The following is an 18,431-nucleotide window of genomic DNA, read 5'->3' as shown; positions in this document are numbered from 1 at the left end:
GCGCTAGCTTTACAGTATAACCCTTGATTAGCGTACTGCAAATCCACCATTCAAATCCTGTAGATATATGTATGAATCAGTCATAGTTTTACTCAAGGTTATCATATAGTGGAAATAATGACCAAATAATTAGCATATGCAGAAGAAGCCCATCTCAGCTGCTTATTTCCAGCATCTTATTATTCCAGTCACGATCATTTTGTGACCTTTGGTAAGGGTTAAAACATACAATGATCAGTAGATTTAGAGGTTTACTTTTGGCTGAGCATTTCTTGGTTTACCGCACTAATTCAGGAGCAATACCCATCATACTGCAGATGGGTATCCAATCTGTCATTTAATGTCCAACTGACTAATTGTTCCTAATTTATCCTAATTTATTCTTAATTTGATCAAGATTCTCACTTCTATGAATTAATGATATGATCATTCCATAGAATAGCTCTTTCATTGAGATTTTTGATTGATTACGAAGCTGGCTGATGTACGGTATATTAAAGCTGTTTAGCAAAATTAATAGACATTTCAAAACAATCAAAGACCATTGCTTGAAAATGAATCTTCATTAAGAAAAAAATTAAAACAAAAGATTTGAACGCTGAACCCAGATGCGTGCTATCCTAGAAATCAGTATGTTATTTTTAAGCAGTTTTCGCTACCAAATCACATTATAAGTTATTTCAACAAACTAATCTATTTTTTTGAAGTATGATATATATAACTTCTTACTGACAAACTACAATCTTTTATAAACCTTATTCTAAAAACTTAATACTCAACTGTTTCTAAAGTCCACGTGTTTTTTTATTACTTGTGTTTTTTAATAAATCGCACCAAGTGTTCATGTTTGCTGCCGTATGGTAAATGAGTTTCATTGCCATCCAGTTACAGCTTGAAAAACAGAAAAATAATATATTGTGAAGATTGTTTTCACACAATAAAAATAAATATGTAATGGAGATTCAGGCTGAATTTAATTAATTAGGCAAAATCTCTTTGTCACTTTGCTGTGATTACAGTATAAAAATGCGTTCTAGAGCAACTAAAAAAAGCAGTCTTGAAAGGTGTCTTTATTCTTCTGTAAAACTTTAAAATAGTTCAACAGTTTTAAATAATGTAAGTTCAAAATTATTTTACTCCCACCATCTATAAGTGTACATTAAAGGGCAAATAACACAGCCAAAACTCGCAGAGATGCGACTAATTTTCATCAAATTTGGGTACGGATGATGAACAGTCACTACAGCGAGACCTTTCAATAAAAATTTATGAAGATTTATATGGGGAATACCCACATTTATTCACTAAGGAGGCCATAACGAATCTTCCCCAGCTCTAAAGGCTTGGAAACTTAGCAAACCAGCAACCTACCCTGGGATTTAAAAGCTAATGAAACACCTGTGGTGTTTGCAAGAAATGTTATAATATCGATATCAGACAATGAGGGGGGAAAAAAGCTTCTGTTAATTACTGGCAAAAGGAAACATTCTTCGCACATTAATATTCTGCTCTCAAATAACATCTACAGCAACATTGGTGGTCTGGCTGTTGACTCTGCTTATGACCTTTGCTATGTATTCTTCCTTGAGGTTTGGGTTATTCCAGCCTTAAATCCAAGAGTCCAATGACTATAAACTTCAGAGAAATCATATTTCCAAGTGAAACTCATCCGCTTCATTGATTTTTTTTTTCATAGAGCTTTATCCAGGCTTCCTGCTTGTTTCCAGATTTTACTCTGGTGCTTACTTCATCTTCTTTCTGTGTTTTCACTTAGGGGATTTAGGTACGTTAGACCTATTCCTAATAAAAACTGCTGTTGTTTTTTTATTGGGAAAACAATATTAAGATTGTTGTCTTACTTTATGAACCAAATTCTGACACATTTCAGTTTTAGAAGCACAACTGGAAAGACTTTTTTTTTCACAACTTTGTTTTAAAACACCCTATTTGCTCTGTAAACCCAGCTAAAGGCCAATTTATTGTTTTGGCTCTGCATAATGATGATAATTCAGAAGCCTAGTTCATCTTCTGAAAGACTCATGCGAAGTTCTGCAAAGAACTGTGGGGCGCTGCAATCCTAATATGTGAGAATAAAAAAATTTAAGTGATCCTGAGGGAATGATGGTAAATAATCTAGGAGGAAGAAGAAGAATAAAAAATTCTCACATAGTTTACTATTTATTCATTCCTATATAGCTAAAACCCTAGTCTGCCCAGTTTTGCTGCAGTCAAATCCTCCTACAGCTAAATCTACAACCACAGACATTAACATCCCTGCTTCACATGCAAAAAGAAAAACAGGACAGTTTATATACATCTCTATTGGAAATATATCTCTCAGCTTACATGAGCTTGTTTGTGTCTCACATGGAATAAATAGTTAAAGGAGAATTCCGGTTTTTTACACTTTAAGCCCATTTTCTGTAGTGTCCAGGATGAAATCGAATGATCGACACCAAAAGTTTGACAATTGCTCCTGTCTCTGCTTTTTGGCTCATTTAGAATCCCCCCCTGGCTGCTTCATAATGGCTGCCATAGTGCATGTCCGATAATGTCCTTAAAACAACCTTAAACGTTCTTTTTTTAAAATATGCTACTCACCTTGTCGTCAGTGCTGTTCAATGACGTTCCAAAACAAGTTTCGTGAAGAAAAAACGTTCCTGTAGTGTTTTATTTAGCATTTTGTAAATCCCATTGAGTTCTGTTGGAATAGTCAATATTCCCCTGCCACCGGAAACGGAAATGGGGCCTGTTTACACAGTTGTAGTCTTTTCGCTTCACTCTGTGTACTCCGACGTCGAGGTGCTAACGTCTCTGTTAAACACTTTAAAAAACTCTGAAAATGGAATACGAAAGGTGGATTCTTGATTCTCGACGTCGGAGTACACAGAGTGAAGCGAAAAGACTACAACTGTGTAAACAGGCCCCATTTCCGTTTCCGGTGGCAGCGGAATATTGACTATTCCAACAGAACTCAATGGGATTTACAAAATGCTAAATAAAACACTAAAGGAACGTTTTTTCTTCACGAAACTTTTTTTGGAACGTCATTGAACAGCGCTGACGACACGGTGAGTAGCATATTTTAAAAAAAGAACATTTAAGGTTGTTTTAAGGACATTATCGGACATGCACTATGGCAGCCATTATGAAGCAGCCAGGGGGGGATTCTAAATGAGCCAAAAAGCAGAGACAGGAGCAATTGTCAAACTTTTGGTGTCGATCATTCGATTTCATCCTGGACACTACAGAAAATGGGCTTAAAGTGTAAAAACCGGAATTCTCCTTTAAGAGAGGGGATATAATGTGCGCAACATTTGAGCCTCTTACATCTCCCAGACGCAAGCATGTTCCCAGGCTGTGGATGACGTCCTCTGCTAGGTCAGAATGATCCGAGTCCCACACCAGCCCGATGGACACGATTTCTGGTGAGTTCATCAGCACCCGGCGGATACGCAGAACCTCCCCACAGTTACTCTGTGATAAAGAGAGAAAGAAAGAAGGTTTAAACCAAAGGCTTTCAGCCTTTTGATATATTTGGTAAAAACGGGTACATTTTAGACTTTAGACTTAAGACAGATTTTATTTGTCATTTTGTTTGCACAAGTGTAAAACAAAAAGAAATTTCGTTTGGAAACAGCTCACTGCCCTTTTTTTTTTTTAAGTGCAGCCTTGAAAAATAGTAAAAATTACTATAAATTTACAGTTCTAATATTTTTAGAAAATATTTAGAAACAAGAGAATCATAATAATAATACAAACTCAGATCAGTCGATACAAAGTGTTTCAAAAAAAAAAAAAACTGGTTTATTATCCCCAAAGGAGAGAAAAATGCTGATGAAACTCATTCCAGGGGTTTATTTTAATTAGTTGTAGATGCTGATGGTTTTTAGGTGGGAAGGATCTCTTGTCTTAAATATTTCCATTTACAATAAACAGCTTTTTTATTAGCTATAACTAGAGCTGGAAAAAATAAACAGATTAATTGTGATTATTTAAACAATTGTACACTAATTTAGTAATCAATTCATCGTTAACTGGAGTATAGAGACTCTAAAACATGCTTTTAGCTGACAGAGTAAGCCGCACCGAGCAGTAATTATTTTTGCATTTAAGTTTAAAAAAAATTGATTTTCCTCTATGACTATGCTCTATCCAAAACTCCTCAAATGGAATTTTTTTGGTTTCAGGCTGTTTAATAAAAAATAAATAATCTTTTGAGAACTTTTTGCAGTCCAATTATTAATCGATAAAATTTGTAAATTAATAAAGTTATCGACAGAGTAATCGATTAGCAAAATAATCCTTAGATGCAGCTCTAGTTATGTGCCATGTTTTTTTTATAGAAGGAAATAAACAAATGAATTACATCAGAGTGGGTCTAATAAGCCTAGATAACATGAGCCTCTATTTTTATTTCAATAATAAAATAAATAATTTCTTATGTTATTGAAATTGGAACAGGTGTGCTAATGCCTTGGTACCACTAACAAATGCATGCATGGTTATTTTAACAGCAATATATATAGGAGCTGTTTTTATTGTTTGAATAATGCCTTTAAATTTTCCAAACTATTCTGATTTTTGTTTTCATATTTTGTTTAAAAAATTTCTTCCATTATCATGTTTATGCTAAATGAATTCACGCGGCCATGTTACCCGCAGCTTGGTTATAAAAGCAGATCTTTCAAATAATTTTCTAATTCAGTCATTTTAAATGTAAGTACACATACAGATTCTCAGAGGAATTAAGAGAACAGTAAGTGAATGGGAAGGTAAGATAAAGGAAAGAGAGAAGAGTTATGAAAGGACTGTAAGAGAGAACGACAGAGGGGGGAAAAAGTGCTGTGCTGAGTTGTATTTGTCCCTCGGGCCTTCTGTTGAGTTCAGAACCGTGTGTTCTGAATCCTTCCTTTGAGTCATGACCCACCGCAGAGCTGGTACAAACACACACACTGAAATAAAAACCTACACAAACACACAGAGAGCAGGCAGAGTGGGCTCGGAAACAGCCTGAGAACTCCCCAGCATCCAGATCCTCTGCCAAACACAACACTCACACACACATTATGCCCAATCCCAGTCAGAACGCTCCCTCTGTGGGCAGAGAGCCGTCCTGCACTGGCACCAGAGATGGCAGGAAGGTATTCTGCCAGCGTCTGCTTTTCACTTCCCAGAAAGGGACACAAACACAGGCCGGAGGGTGACAGCCAAGCAGCCAGGCTCCAGGATGGGAGCTATCTGTTTGCCCAGGACACAAAGTCGGCCCACAGCCTCTCTCAGCAGCTGACAACATCATTTATCAAAAGACTGTACAAATAGACTCGATATGCTTCACGTTCGTCAGTGCAGTCTCATCTCTTAAAGTTTATTTGTTAAAAAAAAGAACAAATATAAAAAAAAAAAACTGCTGGTCTTGCAGACCTTGAAGTGTGCAGACATTTCCAGAAGACGGCGGGTTACATAACAGGGCTGTTTGTCAAATGATACGATAGCTCTTCAGAATGCTGATTGTTGCATTCTTTAAAGTGACTAGGGATGCCGTAGGTCCTGACAACTTGAAAAGCTCCATAAAATAAGACAATCCCACTTTTATCAGTCCGCTGACGGCAAAGAATGTGTAGGTCTTGATCAAACTTTTAAAAAACAACATCCTGCGTGGGCTTTCACAGATCGAGCTTGGATGAATTTTTAACTCTTATTTTTGTTCGCACCTTTTTTTATTTTTTGGTTCCAAACCTATAAAAAAAGGTGATCGGCTTTTCCTTGTGTCTAGCTGATGATACATGCTATGAGTATGCCAGCTATTTAGGTAGATTATAGGTTTTTTTTTATTTTTATAAAGGCAGACAGCATTATCATGCAGGCCACGGACCGCCACGGCTTCTCATTTCACACATAATTGTTGGCTGCAAATTGCCGTTATATTTGTGATGCCGACTGAGCATGTGCAAGACTCAGAGGTCAAACACAATTAATAACAGTTTGAGATACTTTGCTCTAATGTTAACTTTTCTGTTTTCTCATTCTGGAGTTTAAAAGTCCTCCTTCTTCTCCCTGATAAACTCAAAGGAAGATTAGCATTATTATACAGATTTTTCTCATAAAACAGGAACGATTCTCAGAAAAAATTAAATATCCCTGAAAAATAATAGATTTCAATAAGTAAGGGAGCAAAATTAATATAATAAAGAGACTCATTACACATAGGGATTAGAATTTATGCTTTTAGGTTAAAGCTAATGAAAATCATAAATCCAACTCCTCAAAATTTTTTTTTAAAGAAGATCATTGAAAAAGAAAGCTTAATAGATATGTTATGGCCTGTGCAACCATGAGTTGACATGTTTACAAAAGAGAGCCAGTATGTACGATAAGCACTACTGTACAAGGTTAATAGAAAAAAATGCAGGGTTCTATTGCATATCAATAGAAAGTCTAGTGGAAGGAAAAAGCCCCATAGGAAATAACTGCAGCGGACAGAAGACCGTCAAAAAAAGCCAATTCAGGGAGAGTTTGTAGGGGACAAGGTTTGGGCTGCACCTGGAGTCTGCTTTACAGTATAAGGCACCCAACATAGACAGACTCAACTACATACAAATTCAGTCCAAGTCCAAAACATAAAATGTTCAAAGCTGCAAAAGTCTAAATACATTCATATTATACTCTGCAGGTTGAGTTAGCACCTTAAGAATGACGTAGATTGACAAAATTGCATCTAGATAAAACAAACTTGTTGCGCTCCAACCATTTTACGGAGAAAACCAGGGTAGAGATGTCTGGCCATAATAAACAGTTATATCTATGGGAAAATCTTGCAAAAAATCTCAGTCAATAACAAAACAGTCAATAACCACAAAACAGGCTTGAATCGGAGGCATCACTCATTTTTTGTGAAAACGTTTCCACACATTAGGAGTCTTTGTCTAATCTGTAGCTTCACAGTGGAATAATCTGTAGTTTGATGGGTTTACTTAAAAATTCTGGTCATCAAGGAAGTGTCCTTTGTTCTTGAGGTGCAAGAGTTCAACTAAATCTTGCGAGCTTTCTCTCCTGTGATGTGCCAGAAGCTCTGGGCAAGAGTGCTGGTCCAAGTGGCTAAGTCGTCTTTATGTCCTCCAGCAGTCTAACTCTATAACAGCATAACTGTAGAGATAATTCAAGAAAGCCTGGGCCACCCTAACTATATGGTGTCTGCCTCACAGACTAAAACTGATAGTGGTTCTGCAGGATTACCAACAATGAAGCAAAGAAATGGAATTATGATGATCTGGTGTTTTGTTAGACAATCACAAGACATACATTCCCTGCAATACTTGAGCTATGCTTAAAGTACTCTGTGGACTGATGAAGCTTAAGTAAAAATTTTATCTGAGTCTTATCAGCTTCACCTGGACCACCTACGATATCCCTTGCTCAAGCTTCAACCAATCAATGCAGGGACTGCACTTCCTCCAAAGCCAAACATGTTTCGACATACACTTCACCTACCTCTTGGCCTAGCCTCCCTCTAACATGTCAGCAAACTTTCCCCGTCCTCTGCTCCATCTCCTCCATCACAATCAAACTATTCTCAGTCCCACTTACCCTCTGCCTTATCCAACCACCAGTGTCCGGACCCTGAGGGAAGACTATTCTAATCCTTTTTCTAAGTTACTCATCGAAGCCAATGGTGATTCACAGCATCAAAGTCCTCTGCCTGGGCCCGAGCGCCAAAGAACGTATTTTATTCATGCCGATAACACTTTTCTCTCTCTGTGTGAGTCTCTTCAGATTAAAATTATTTTAGAGTCAAATGTGGTACCATCCATTTGACGGCTGAAGTTTTGCCTGAATTGGATCTTGTACTGTAGGAACTATTGATACCAAAATTCCTCTGAAATTAAATAAGAGACTAGAAAGGCCAGTTTGACAATAAATACTTCAAGATGTTATTGCTACTAATACTTTTAGCCAAGGTCATGTTCCGTCTGTTAAGATATTGCACAAGCTGGGAGAAAAAAGACAGACTTTTGCTCAGCGTTCCACAGTCCTCCATTCAAATGAAAGCTAAGTTTGCACCTCATTTGGAAACCAAAGACTTGGATTCTGGAGGAAGAGGGGAGAGACACAGACCTTACTTTATGTCACCTGAAGGCCACTGATTTAGGGAACTGTGTTATATGCTGGTGCGATCCTCTGTGTTTATCCAAACCTAATACCAAGACATTTGTAGAGCAACAGGCCTCCCTCTGCTGACAGCTGTTTATAAATGCTTATTTCATTTTCCCACAGAAGGTGGCTCCTGCCCACAGTGCAACTGCCCAACCATACCAATACCTGCTTTAATAACCATGGTGTCCCTGTGCTTGAAAGGACCCAATAACAAATCTGTAGAGTATTGCGAAGATCAGAAACACAAGCCCCATGGATAGCCTACAGAGGAGCTAAAACCACAAACAAAACAAGCTATGCTTTCTTAGCACCTCAGTAGAACCACAGACTGATCGTCAGCCATGGCAGGCTGCAGTGATACATCGATTTAAAAGGAGTCTTAAAAAGTATTTCCATTTTATGTTCAGTACATCAATGTACTTTATAGAAGGGTTCTGTTTTAGAAGTCATTTGCATTCTTCCTAGCTGATAAAACCAAGTTCTAGGTCTGAATTAGCCATTGACTATCTTAACTTAAACAAGCAAAATAAAGTCTGGATGATACATCATCATCATCTGTAGAGGCAATGAAAATTTTATAATGAAGCAGTTAAGTGTTTAAGTTAGTGGCACGTCAACAAAACTGACAGCAAATTCTTCTGTATCTTTAACAGAGAAGTAAACATTCACTCATTACCTCTTTATTTCACATCCTTAACCTGTATACAGTTAATTCAAAAAAGGTTTTTTCCCTTTCTCCGACTTTAACCCCCAAACCCCAACCACCCCCAAAATAGTTTGAGGGAAGCCCAAGAAAGCACTAGAAAAAGATCAGCTCCCTAAATGATGGAAGTTAAACACAGAAAGGTCGTGTTTTTCTGTGTCAAAGTTACAGACTTACAGTAATAATTAACAGTTGGAATATAGATCTAAATATACATTAAAATTGTCTTGAAAATAATAATCTAGAAGCAGCGTTATTAGTATTAGCAGCTAACCAGGATCAAACTTAATCCTCACATATAAACACATTGAGCCATTAGTCAGTAACACCCTTTATTTTATTGTGTTCATTTAAGGATCCATTTTAAGACTGTTTTCTAAGTTAATGCTGCTCAACTACAAAGCTATAAAAAGGTCTGGCATCTTCTATCTTTTCGACCCTCTGCATCTGTATGTTCCTCACCGTGCTCTCTGGTCTCAGTGTGCTAGTCTTCCAAAAGTCCCTAAAGCTGAAAGAATAAACTGAGGAGCACGCCGCTTCCCTTCACATCCCGTCTTTGTAAAATAATCTCCAAGACGTTCAGCATTTTCAGTAGAGGATTCTTTTAAAGCTAAGCTTAAGACCAACCTGTTCACTATCCTGTCCTAAGTCTATGCCTTAGTCAGTGGTGTGCACAGATTTTTGAAGGGCAGGGGCAGAACAAAAAGGAAACATATAGCGCTACAGTGTCTTGACCACTGTAGAGGACACTTTAATATACATTTTGGCTCCCAAAAGGGCATTTTAGGATGCATTTTTCAAAGGAGAGGTGATATTTCTTCAGTTTTTTTGAAGTAATATCTGGTGTTTAATTACTTTTTAAATTGATCTATACTGCTCTGTATCTCTGAGCCTTTAGAGCCCTACCTTCCACCTTGTTCGCTTGGTTCTGTAGCCATCCTTAATTCCGAAAAGGTCTGCCAATTTGGCATCCTTCTTGACCATTTTTGAATCTCTTAAATTTTCTCAATAACATTCAAATATTTTTATTGCTGATTTTAGAAATGCATTTGTTTCTATGTGTAGTTTCTATAGTTTGCTTTAATTTGCACAGCACTTTGGCTGATACAGTTTTATATTTAAAACTATTTATTATAGTTTTTTAAGTGCTTGAGAAATAAAGTTTACCTGGAAGCAGGTATTTAACTTAATATTCAATATTCCCATGTCCTTTTTTATCTAAATGTTTGTTTTTTGTTCTGATATAACAATCTCATTTTTCTAGGCTATAAGAAAAAAATAACAATTAACAGAAACAAATTTTGGAAAACAAGACTGTTTTCAATTAATCTATATAATGTGCTTCACTTATGATTTTAGTCTGCAATGTAATAACTTGTCAGTGTAGTAATATCCTTTTTCAAAAATACTGTATATGGCTAGAAATGGTGCAAAGACTTAAAACTTTTTGGGAACCAACTGTATTTAGTCAACAGCAAAACGTCCCTACATGGCAACATAAAACAGAAGAAAATGAATCACAAATAACCTTCAAATCGTGTTCTTCTATTTTCACATGTAATTGATCTCCTAGGAAACCATTTGTGTGTCTAATTTAAGAAACAACCCAAAAACTTCTTTTCAATTAATCTCAAATTTAACATTTAAACATGAACTCCTACTGTGAGAGAACTGATAACTACAGATTATTGTAAAGAACACTTCCAGTAAAATAAATTAAGGAAAATGCAAATAAAGTTTGGGTTATCTAACACAAAACTGTCAAGAGAGAAGAAAAAAACAAAACAAAGAAATGATCAGACCAATTGTTAAAACTAATAAGCCTTTTAAATTGCCAATTAGATTCATTCACTCATGCAGTTTTATCTAATATCAAAATTGAGCATTTAAAGGGACAAGAACATATTCTCATGAAGTAATTTTGTTTTTTTTACTCTGCTAATATTTTTGTCTGTTTTGCACATATTAAAACAAGTTAACAACATTAAACAAACTATTTTAGTTTTCATTGGTATCATTTCCATTGTGTGTTGTTTTCTGGTGGTATTTGAGTTCTCATGTATTTGTTGTTTACCCCCTGTTGCCCTCTTGTGTCAGTCTCCTCTCGCTCCCTTCTAGATTCCTCTGTCAACACCTGCTCCCAATCAGTTGATTACACCTGTCTTTGTTCTGTTTGGCATATATACTCCTCTTACTGTTACTGTTTGGTCATTATTCCTTGCTCCTCATGTGTGTTTTTCCTGATGTCTTTTTTGCTTTGCTGTATTTTATTTTTGGCCTTTGGATCAACATTAAATCAGCAGAACTCATCTCTGCCTCAATCTGTCTCTGCATTTGACTCCTCTTCAAACCTCTGCTCAACCAGAAAATTCTTTGCAGAGTTATTAAAAATATGTATCCTCTTTAAGATTTGCTCGTCACATCAGCTCTAATAGTCAAAGGAGAAGAAGGTGCCAAAGGAAGAAAAAGGTGGGCTTCCATAGGTTTGCATCTGTTGTGAGGCAGCTATGCTGCTAACTGAATGCCCTCCATAAATGAATCATGAGAAACCTCAGATCTCCATTATCTCAGATCTTAAGCATAAAGGATCCAGTTAAAATCATACCAAAATGGAAAGACGTCAAACACTTAGCAGGACATTTCCAAACTATTTGAAGCTCATTGTTATATTGTTTACAAGTGGAAAACATTTAAGAAAGTTGCAGATGCTCCCATATATATATATATATATATATATATATATATATATATATATATCCCACCATATCAACAATGAGCTCAGATCATGTAAGGCTCAGAGCAAGAGTGAAGGATGAAGAGTTCCAGGCCAGGTACAGTTCAGGACATCTGAATAGGAAAAAGGGGGAAGAGGTATGAATTGTTTGAAAGAGCTGCTAGAAGATATTGGCTATCAGAGAGCAACAGCATGCCTTAGGATTAAAGTTGCATTTAAAAACACCACCATACTTATGAAATCAGGTCATTTAGACAGATACAACTAAAGTAAATATGTTTGACTTTAATGAACAATGTGAAAAAAAAAAACATGAACAAGAGTTCAGAATCAGAATAAAGTAATTCTGATTCTGAATGATGGCGGGGGTCTCATTTGTGCAGAAAAGTATGACGCCTTCCCAAATGATGCCATCGGCCCAACTGCAAATAATTCACACTGACATATACAGACTAATGGAGACACAAAAAATATATTCTAGGAATTATCATGATCTGGAAACAAAGTGTAAGCACATATTTGTAGCAAAAATTGTTTTAATAAACATCATAAAAGTCAGTAATCAAGGGATAAGAAGTTACTGACAAACTGGCAGGATAAACAGGCAGTCAAATGACAAGGATTTGCAGAAAATGACTGATCAATAGAATCCAGAATAGGACAATGAAGGAAACCAGCAGAGAACAATACAGTCCAGGGAGCTTTAATAAAGAGGCAGGCATGAAGAAATGGCAAGTAAACTGCATATTTAATCACATGAAACAAGGAACAGCTAAAAGCTCAGAAGCTGAGAAGAGGAGGCTAATTACACGAGAGAGGCAGAACGCAATATAAATATTTATATAGTGTCTAACATATAATGAACTATAAATCACAGAGGAGGTAAAACATAAATAAACAACCGGGAAACAACGTGAACACAAATACAAAATAAAACGCCTGGAGATCAGGGGTCCATTTCACAATGCAGGTTTATATTAGAAACTCAGAGTTTTCCGCCTCAACCGCTGTTTCAGTCACTGTAGTAACGTTCTCCCCATGCTTACCTAATTGGGAGCAGGTTTCTTTCAGTAAACTCTGAATGTCCTCTGTCTCCACTCTCCTTACAGCCAATCATGCTGTTTTATTTCCCGATTTGGTCCGGAGATTTTTGTTGTATTTTTGTGCTTTAAAAAAGGAACTTAAAAAAATCCTTCACTTGGTCCTTTAGACACATTAGGAGTTAAAGGAAAAGTCCAGTCACCAAGGAATAATCAATAGATCATTATACCTAAAACTAATACATTCATGGTGATCTAAAAAATTTAGAGTTAATCGGGTAAAAAAAAATATATCTATTTTCGTCGCAATCCCTGAGTCCGGGAGCGGCCATTTTTGCCCAAATGTAGTAACACCTCGCTCCTTACATCTTCCAAAAGTGATGTCATGGTGCAGTAAGATTTACCTTAGGGTTAGGATTAGGATTTATTCAGTGACAAAATCCTACTGAGCCTACTGGTACAATCTGAAGCCATTCTATGGGACTGATAACAGGGGCGTTGCTAGGCACAAAGCTTTACTGGGGCACTGGCCCCCTAGTGCATATGCCCCTCCTTCCATACACAAATACAGACAAGCACACTGCCCCACTCTGATACATTCCTACCAAAATTACCAGTTGAGATATTAATGAGTATAAGAGCATATTTGTTTTAACAAACATGAACATTTTCAACATTGCAGCTATAAAAAATAAGAAATCCCCAACTTTGACAAATAAAAAGTTTCCTTATACACAATCTGAAGTAATCATTAATTCCTAGGTTTCAGAGTTTTAGTTCAGGGGAAAGATTAACTCAACCCGAACTAAGTTTTTCTTTTATTTTTTGAGCAATAAAGTTTACCTCCTATTTTTCATTTTTGCAAAGCGGTCCATCACTAGACTGTGACTCAGCTTAGAAAGTTCTTCCTTTTCAACTGATAAAATAGCAAGATGATGGAGCCTGTCTTATCCCATTGTGCACCTCAGCCAAGTGTGGATCCTTCTCAACACACTGAATGACCTTTCACAAATCCAGCTGTTAATTGTGATTGTGAGGGAGATCTGGATGACCTGCGTTAGTGTGGGGAACATGGTGTTATCAAGCAAGTTGAAAACACACTGCATATCCTTGACGACAAGGCTTTCTTTTCAACCAGGAAAAGCTTTCAAACCATTTTGAATTAAATTAAAGTTTTTTTTACTCCAAATTTGTCCTGGGGATAGTGGGACAACTTCACTTGTCTAGGACTATCATGCTTTCCCCCTAAGTCACTAATGTCCCCTTCTTATTTGTGGAAGCTGGTTGTTGCTCCCTCATCATCTTCATGGTCCTGTCTCTCACCTGTCTCTCCTGTCTCTCCTGTCTCTTGCCTGTCAGACTCGCCTCCTCCTCCCTTTCCTACTCCAGCACCTTCATTCTCATTCTCTACAGCAAACATTAAAAAACGTAAGTTTATTATTATGCAAATATCTATCATATTGCTTATAACGTTGCTAATGTAACTAGTTAGCTTAAATCACTAATTCATCACAAGACCTTACCTCCCTCCCTCTCATCTTGTGTTACTGCTTCCCTGTCTCTGCTTCGTGTGAGGAATTTCCTGATATCCATCTACAAACCAATGCAGTCATTTTCAGTTAGTAGCCTATAAATCATGTGGTTTCACTGGGAAAATAATAAAATTGACAGGTAAGAAACGTTACCAGAACTAAAAATGCGTTGTGGCCGCACAGTGTCCCATCCAAAACAGTTGAGAGCTGCGCGTTAGTTTACCTGCAGTTCATGCAGTGACATGCGCTGACGTGGGGGCGCTAATACATCCTCAATTTGGAGTTACCAACACACTTGCTGCGCATTTGAGTAGAAATATACGTCTACTTCCGTTGGAAATATCTAAATTGATGCATTAAAAAAATTTATCACTGTTGCAAATATTCATGAGATTTATACTGGGGCACAGCTCATTTATACTGGGGCACGTGCCCCAGTAAATGGGGTCTGGTGACGCCGATGACTGATAACCACTAATAATGACCATTTATTGAGATGATAACATCCAAAGCAGTTGCAAACAGCCACTTAGTATTTTCTGTGTAATGGAAGACAGAATCAAACTGAGGAGGAACCCCATGAGAAAATGCACAGGTCCCATGTCTTACAACAATGTTATTAGACTTCATCTTCACCTGCTGCCAGATGATTTTACCTAAATAGATACATTAATCATGTACCAAAATAGATACATTGAACATTGACAAAATGCATCAGTAGTTACTGTTTTTCATAATAAAACTAATGAAATTAGTATATCTAATAAAGTATATTTTAGAATGATAGAAGAGAAAACACTATTATAAAAAAAAAATGCAAACTATCATTTTTGAAGCAAACTTATTTCTACTATGCTAATAACAATTGATCCTTTGTAAATTGTAGTACTCTGATGTTCAGGAACATTGAACTTTTAACAAGACTGTCTTGGTTTAACATTTAGGATCCATACCTTTACTATTCTCATCACTGTGGATATAAAACTTCAGTTTATTTTCAGAAACCTCTCCTGGTTTGAAGGCAGATTAATGTGTGATATGTCCCACTGATAACTGGCTTAGAAAACATTTGATCTGAGTCACACAGAGCGATGGTCTTATGTGTGTGGCTTCCCCTGGCTCAGAGTATAGCACTGATTAGCCAAAGGTAAACACTTAATTTCTAGAAACACACTTTAAAATGCAGTATTCAACATTGCTAAGCCACCTGCTTTAGGCTGCAATTTAAATAAAACATATTTTATTTATTAGAATGATCAGGAGAGAGGAGAGTCACAGGTAAAGGAGGCCACTGATAGCGCAACTGTATAGTGAAATGAGTGACAATGAGGAAAATGATGTTAGAATAAGTGGTGAAGATAGAAAGATTTAATTAAGAGAGAATGAGAACATGTAGAGGAAAGTGATGAAGAAAAAGGAAGGTATAGAGTGAGTTCCAGTGCAGAGAAGTTAGATTTGAATCTCTTTTTGCAGCTTGCCTTAAGAGCTGCTGAGATTAATGATCAGAATCAGACCTGTAAAGGTTTTTGCTTTATGTTTTCTTGATTCCATTTACACACAAGAGATGTAGGTCCAGCATTTCCATCCTGCCTTGATCGACATGCTGGATTCAACACTGTTTTCAAGTAAGGATGCGTTTTTTATACATGCTTCTCTATGTATCGTATGATTGACAGGTTAGACAGATTAATATTTGTTCATTGCTGTAATGTGGCAGCATCTTGATTAGAGATATATTTTTCTTTGCTAATGACACAGTACTTTCTTGCATAATGTCTATGTGTGAAATGATTATTGTCTCACAGGGCAGTTGCGAAGGTCTCCCATGTTGCTGGCATTGCGCAGCAGCTCTCCAAACATGTCCGGCGTTGGTTTCTCTCTGCACTCCAGCATTCTCACTGCCTGGTTACTGCAGAATAATTGACACACAGAAACAGAATGAAGATCACAGACTTTCTTCAGAGGAAAGCCAAACACCAATCAGGAAGCCCTAGTAGAGATTACCCTATTATAGAACTACCTGTTTAAGCCATAAATTTACATTTGAGTACTGATTCTGGGATATTACCATAGGCATTTTATCATTTCCTTACACAGAAGTGATTATATTTCAAAAGGAAAGAAATTAAAGTGTATAGTCAATGCATTTCCATCCATCCATCCATTTTCTGTCACACTTATCCCAAGCGGGGTCGCAAGGGGTGATGGTGCCCATCTCCAGTTGTGTTGGTACACCCTTGACAGGCTTCTTTAATTGCATTTCTTTTAGGTCAATAAGCAAAATATACTTGACATTTTTGCGGTTCATTCAGGCAATGAGAAAGGAAGACTTTCAGAGGAAAACAGGAAGGCTGAACAAGGTAACAATTCTTGTCTTTGTCCTTCTGAGACAATCCATCCAGTCATCTCCTTTTGCCTGATTTAAAATGCCCAAAGCGACCAACCCATAAATAAATTAATTCCCTCTGTAAATATGAAACAACAATGCTGAAATAAACCTCTTAACTGCAACCACACCACAATAACAGCCAGGAAGACGCTTTTATTTCTGTTTACTTATGTCTGAGCTGCGCTGCAGCCACACATCCGCAACATTTCTCCATCTTTTGTTTTTTTGTTTTTCTTGGATTATCTTACTTATGTTGACTTTTTTGCTCTCTAGGCTGTAAGCAGCAGGCCTCGGCACGGTTAAAAATAGCCTGTTAGTGTGAACGGGCACAAAACACAGGGAAAGCTGCTCCTTTGTGTTTGAACTACCTGTTTATTTGTATTTTTCCCTGCTGTAGGAAGGAAGGTAGGGCTTCTTTAATCATATAACAAAAAGTAAAATGTTTGATGTTTTGTTTCATTTTTCAGTTAGATTGTTCTGCTTCCTTGTTTTACTTATAGGTTTTTGCTATTCCCTTGGAGCAATTTATTGATTGCAACCAAGTTTCTTATTTCATTAACCTGAAGTAGAGGGTGGGGGGATTGTAATGTAAAACACATACTTCTCTGTGTGTGCAATTACCTGGACAATCCTTCATTGACATATGCACACACTCAATTTCTGCATCTTGCATAACCATATGCATGACAAATGCACTTAGATGTTCATGCGCAATTTTGCTCACTGTCTAGCCAGGACCCATGCAGAGAAGCAAAGAACGAGCTGTACCTTCTTTTACTGCCGTGATTAAGCCCAAACCTGCTTCCAGATTTAGTGCAACGTGTGTATTCACAGCCAAGTGTGTGTGAATGTGAAGGTGCATGTTTGGACTTACCAGAGAGACGTGGTTGAGATGTAATGAACCATCTGAATGAAGGGCAGGGGGTCCGATGAGGCTCCACAGCTGCTGCACACACACTGTAAGAAGGAAGACATCCTGGGATTCATCACAGGACATCATTTTCTCTGATAATTATTTTCTCATTAGGAGCCTTCAAATGTTATCACATAATAATATAGCTTAATTTTTTTCACAAATTATGTTCTGTATCTAAACAGAGGTCAGAACTTGGTAAGTGGATTGTTTTTGTTTAATCTGAACAAGAATCAAGTCCAGATAGCAAAAAAGCCATTTCATCGTTACAAAGACTCTTTGCTGAGGCAGAGCTGGTGTAAAAATTGGACTATATGTGAAATGGGAATCAGATAGCACGGTTACCCACTAAATATTTTCAAAAACCTTAGTTGGACTGAAATTTTAAACAATTTCCGACACCTTTTAGGGGATAAAAAAAAAACTATTTGATGTCAGGAATCCAGTTTGTGTGGCCTGTTTATGTGTTTCCTTTTTCCACCACCAGGAGGTGCCCTGTCTTCGCTGTCCCTCCCTGCACACCTGCGGGTCATTGGATCATTATCTGGAGAGTATTTGAGCAGTGGGCTGTCACTACCTCAACACCAGAGAGTTTGCCAGTTTTGGGTACTCTAGCCAAGCTTAGTTTAGCTGAGTCTAACCTAGCTTTGTTTCTGAGTCTAACGAGTTTTTTGTCTTTACTCCCCGACAGGAAGCTTTCCTGTGATACTGGATTCCTGGATCTTCTCCCCCCTGGAAGGAAAAACCGAGTTACACTGAGCAGGGGAAAACATCCACATGTTCCTTTCAAGTACCCATCGGAAATCCGAGTAACAGTCTGCTCCATTACTCCTCCGGGTCCAACACTTGTTTACCTGTCCACCCTCCAATGTGTGCACTATTCTCTGGATTTACCACACAGACTGGATTCAAGGACAAACAAGGCCTCCCTCAAACGTGAGTCCCATTCTAGCATAATCTAAGTGC

At 37.3% G+C, this 18,431-nt stretch overlaps 1 protein-coding gene across 1 annotated transcript in view; it reads right to left on the bottom strand.

The window, feature by feature from the left end:
* LOC119781915 (inactive ubiquitin carboxyl-terminal hydrolase 54-like) overlaps nucleotides 1-18,431 on the bottom strand; it is a gene marked incomplete at its 5' end in the record, with an annotated part of 77,228 nt that overhangs the window by 39,380 nt on the left and 19,417 nt on the right. Inside the window, 3 exons of the mRNA XM_038282558.1 lie at nucleotides 3,331-3,477; nucleotides 15,967-16,072; nucleotides 17,427-17,509. Of these exons, the coding sequence (XP_038138486.1) occupies nucleotides 3,331-3,477; nucleotides 15,967-16,072; nucleotides 17,427-17,509 (336 nt within the window). The remainder of the gene's footprint in view (nucleotides 1-3,330; nucleotides 3,478-15,966; nucleotides 16,073-17,426; nucleotides 17,510-18,431) is intronic.

Source organism: Cyprinodon tularosa, unplaced genomic scaffold (assembly GCF_016077235.1).
Source record: "Cyprinodon tularosa strain WSP-4 unplaced genomic scaffold, ASM1607723v1 ctg185, whole genome shotgun sequence".
Taxonomy (NCBI): Eukaryota; Metazoa; Chordata; class Actinopteri; order Cyprinodontiformes; family Cyprinodontidae; genus Cyprinodon; species Cyprinodon tularosa.
This window is presented reverse-complemented; position numbering and strand designations above follow the sequence as displayed.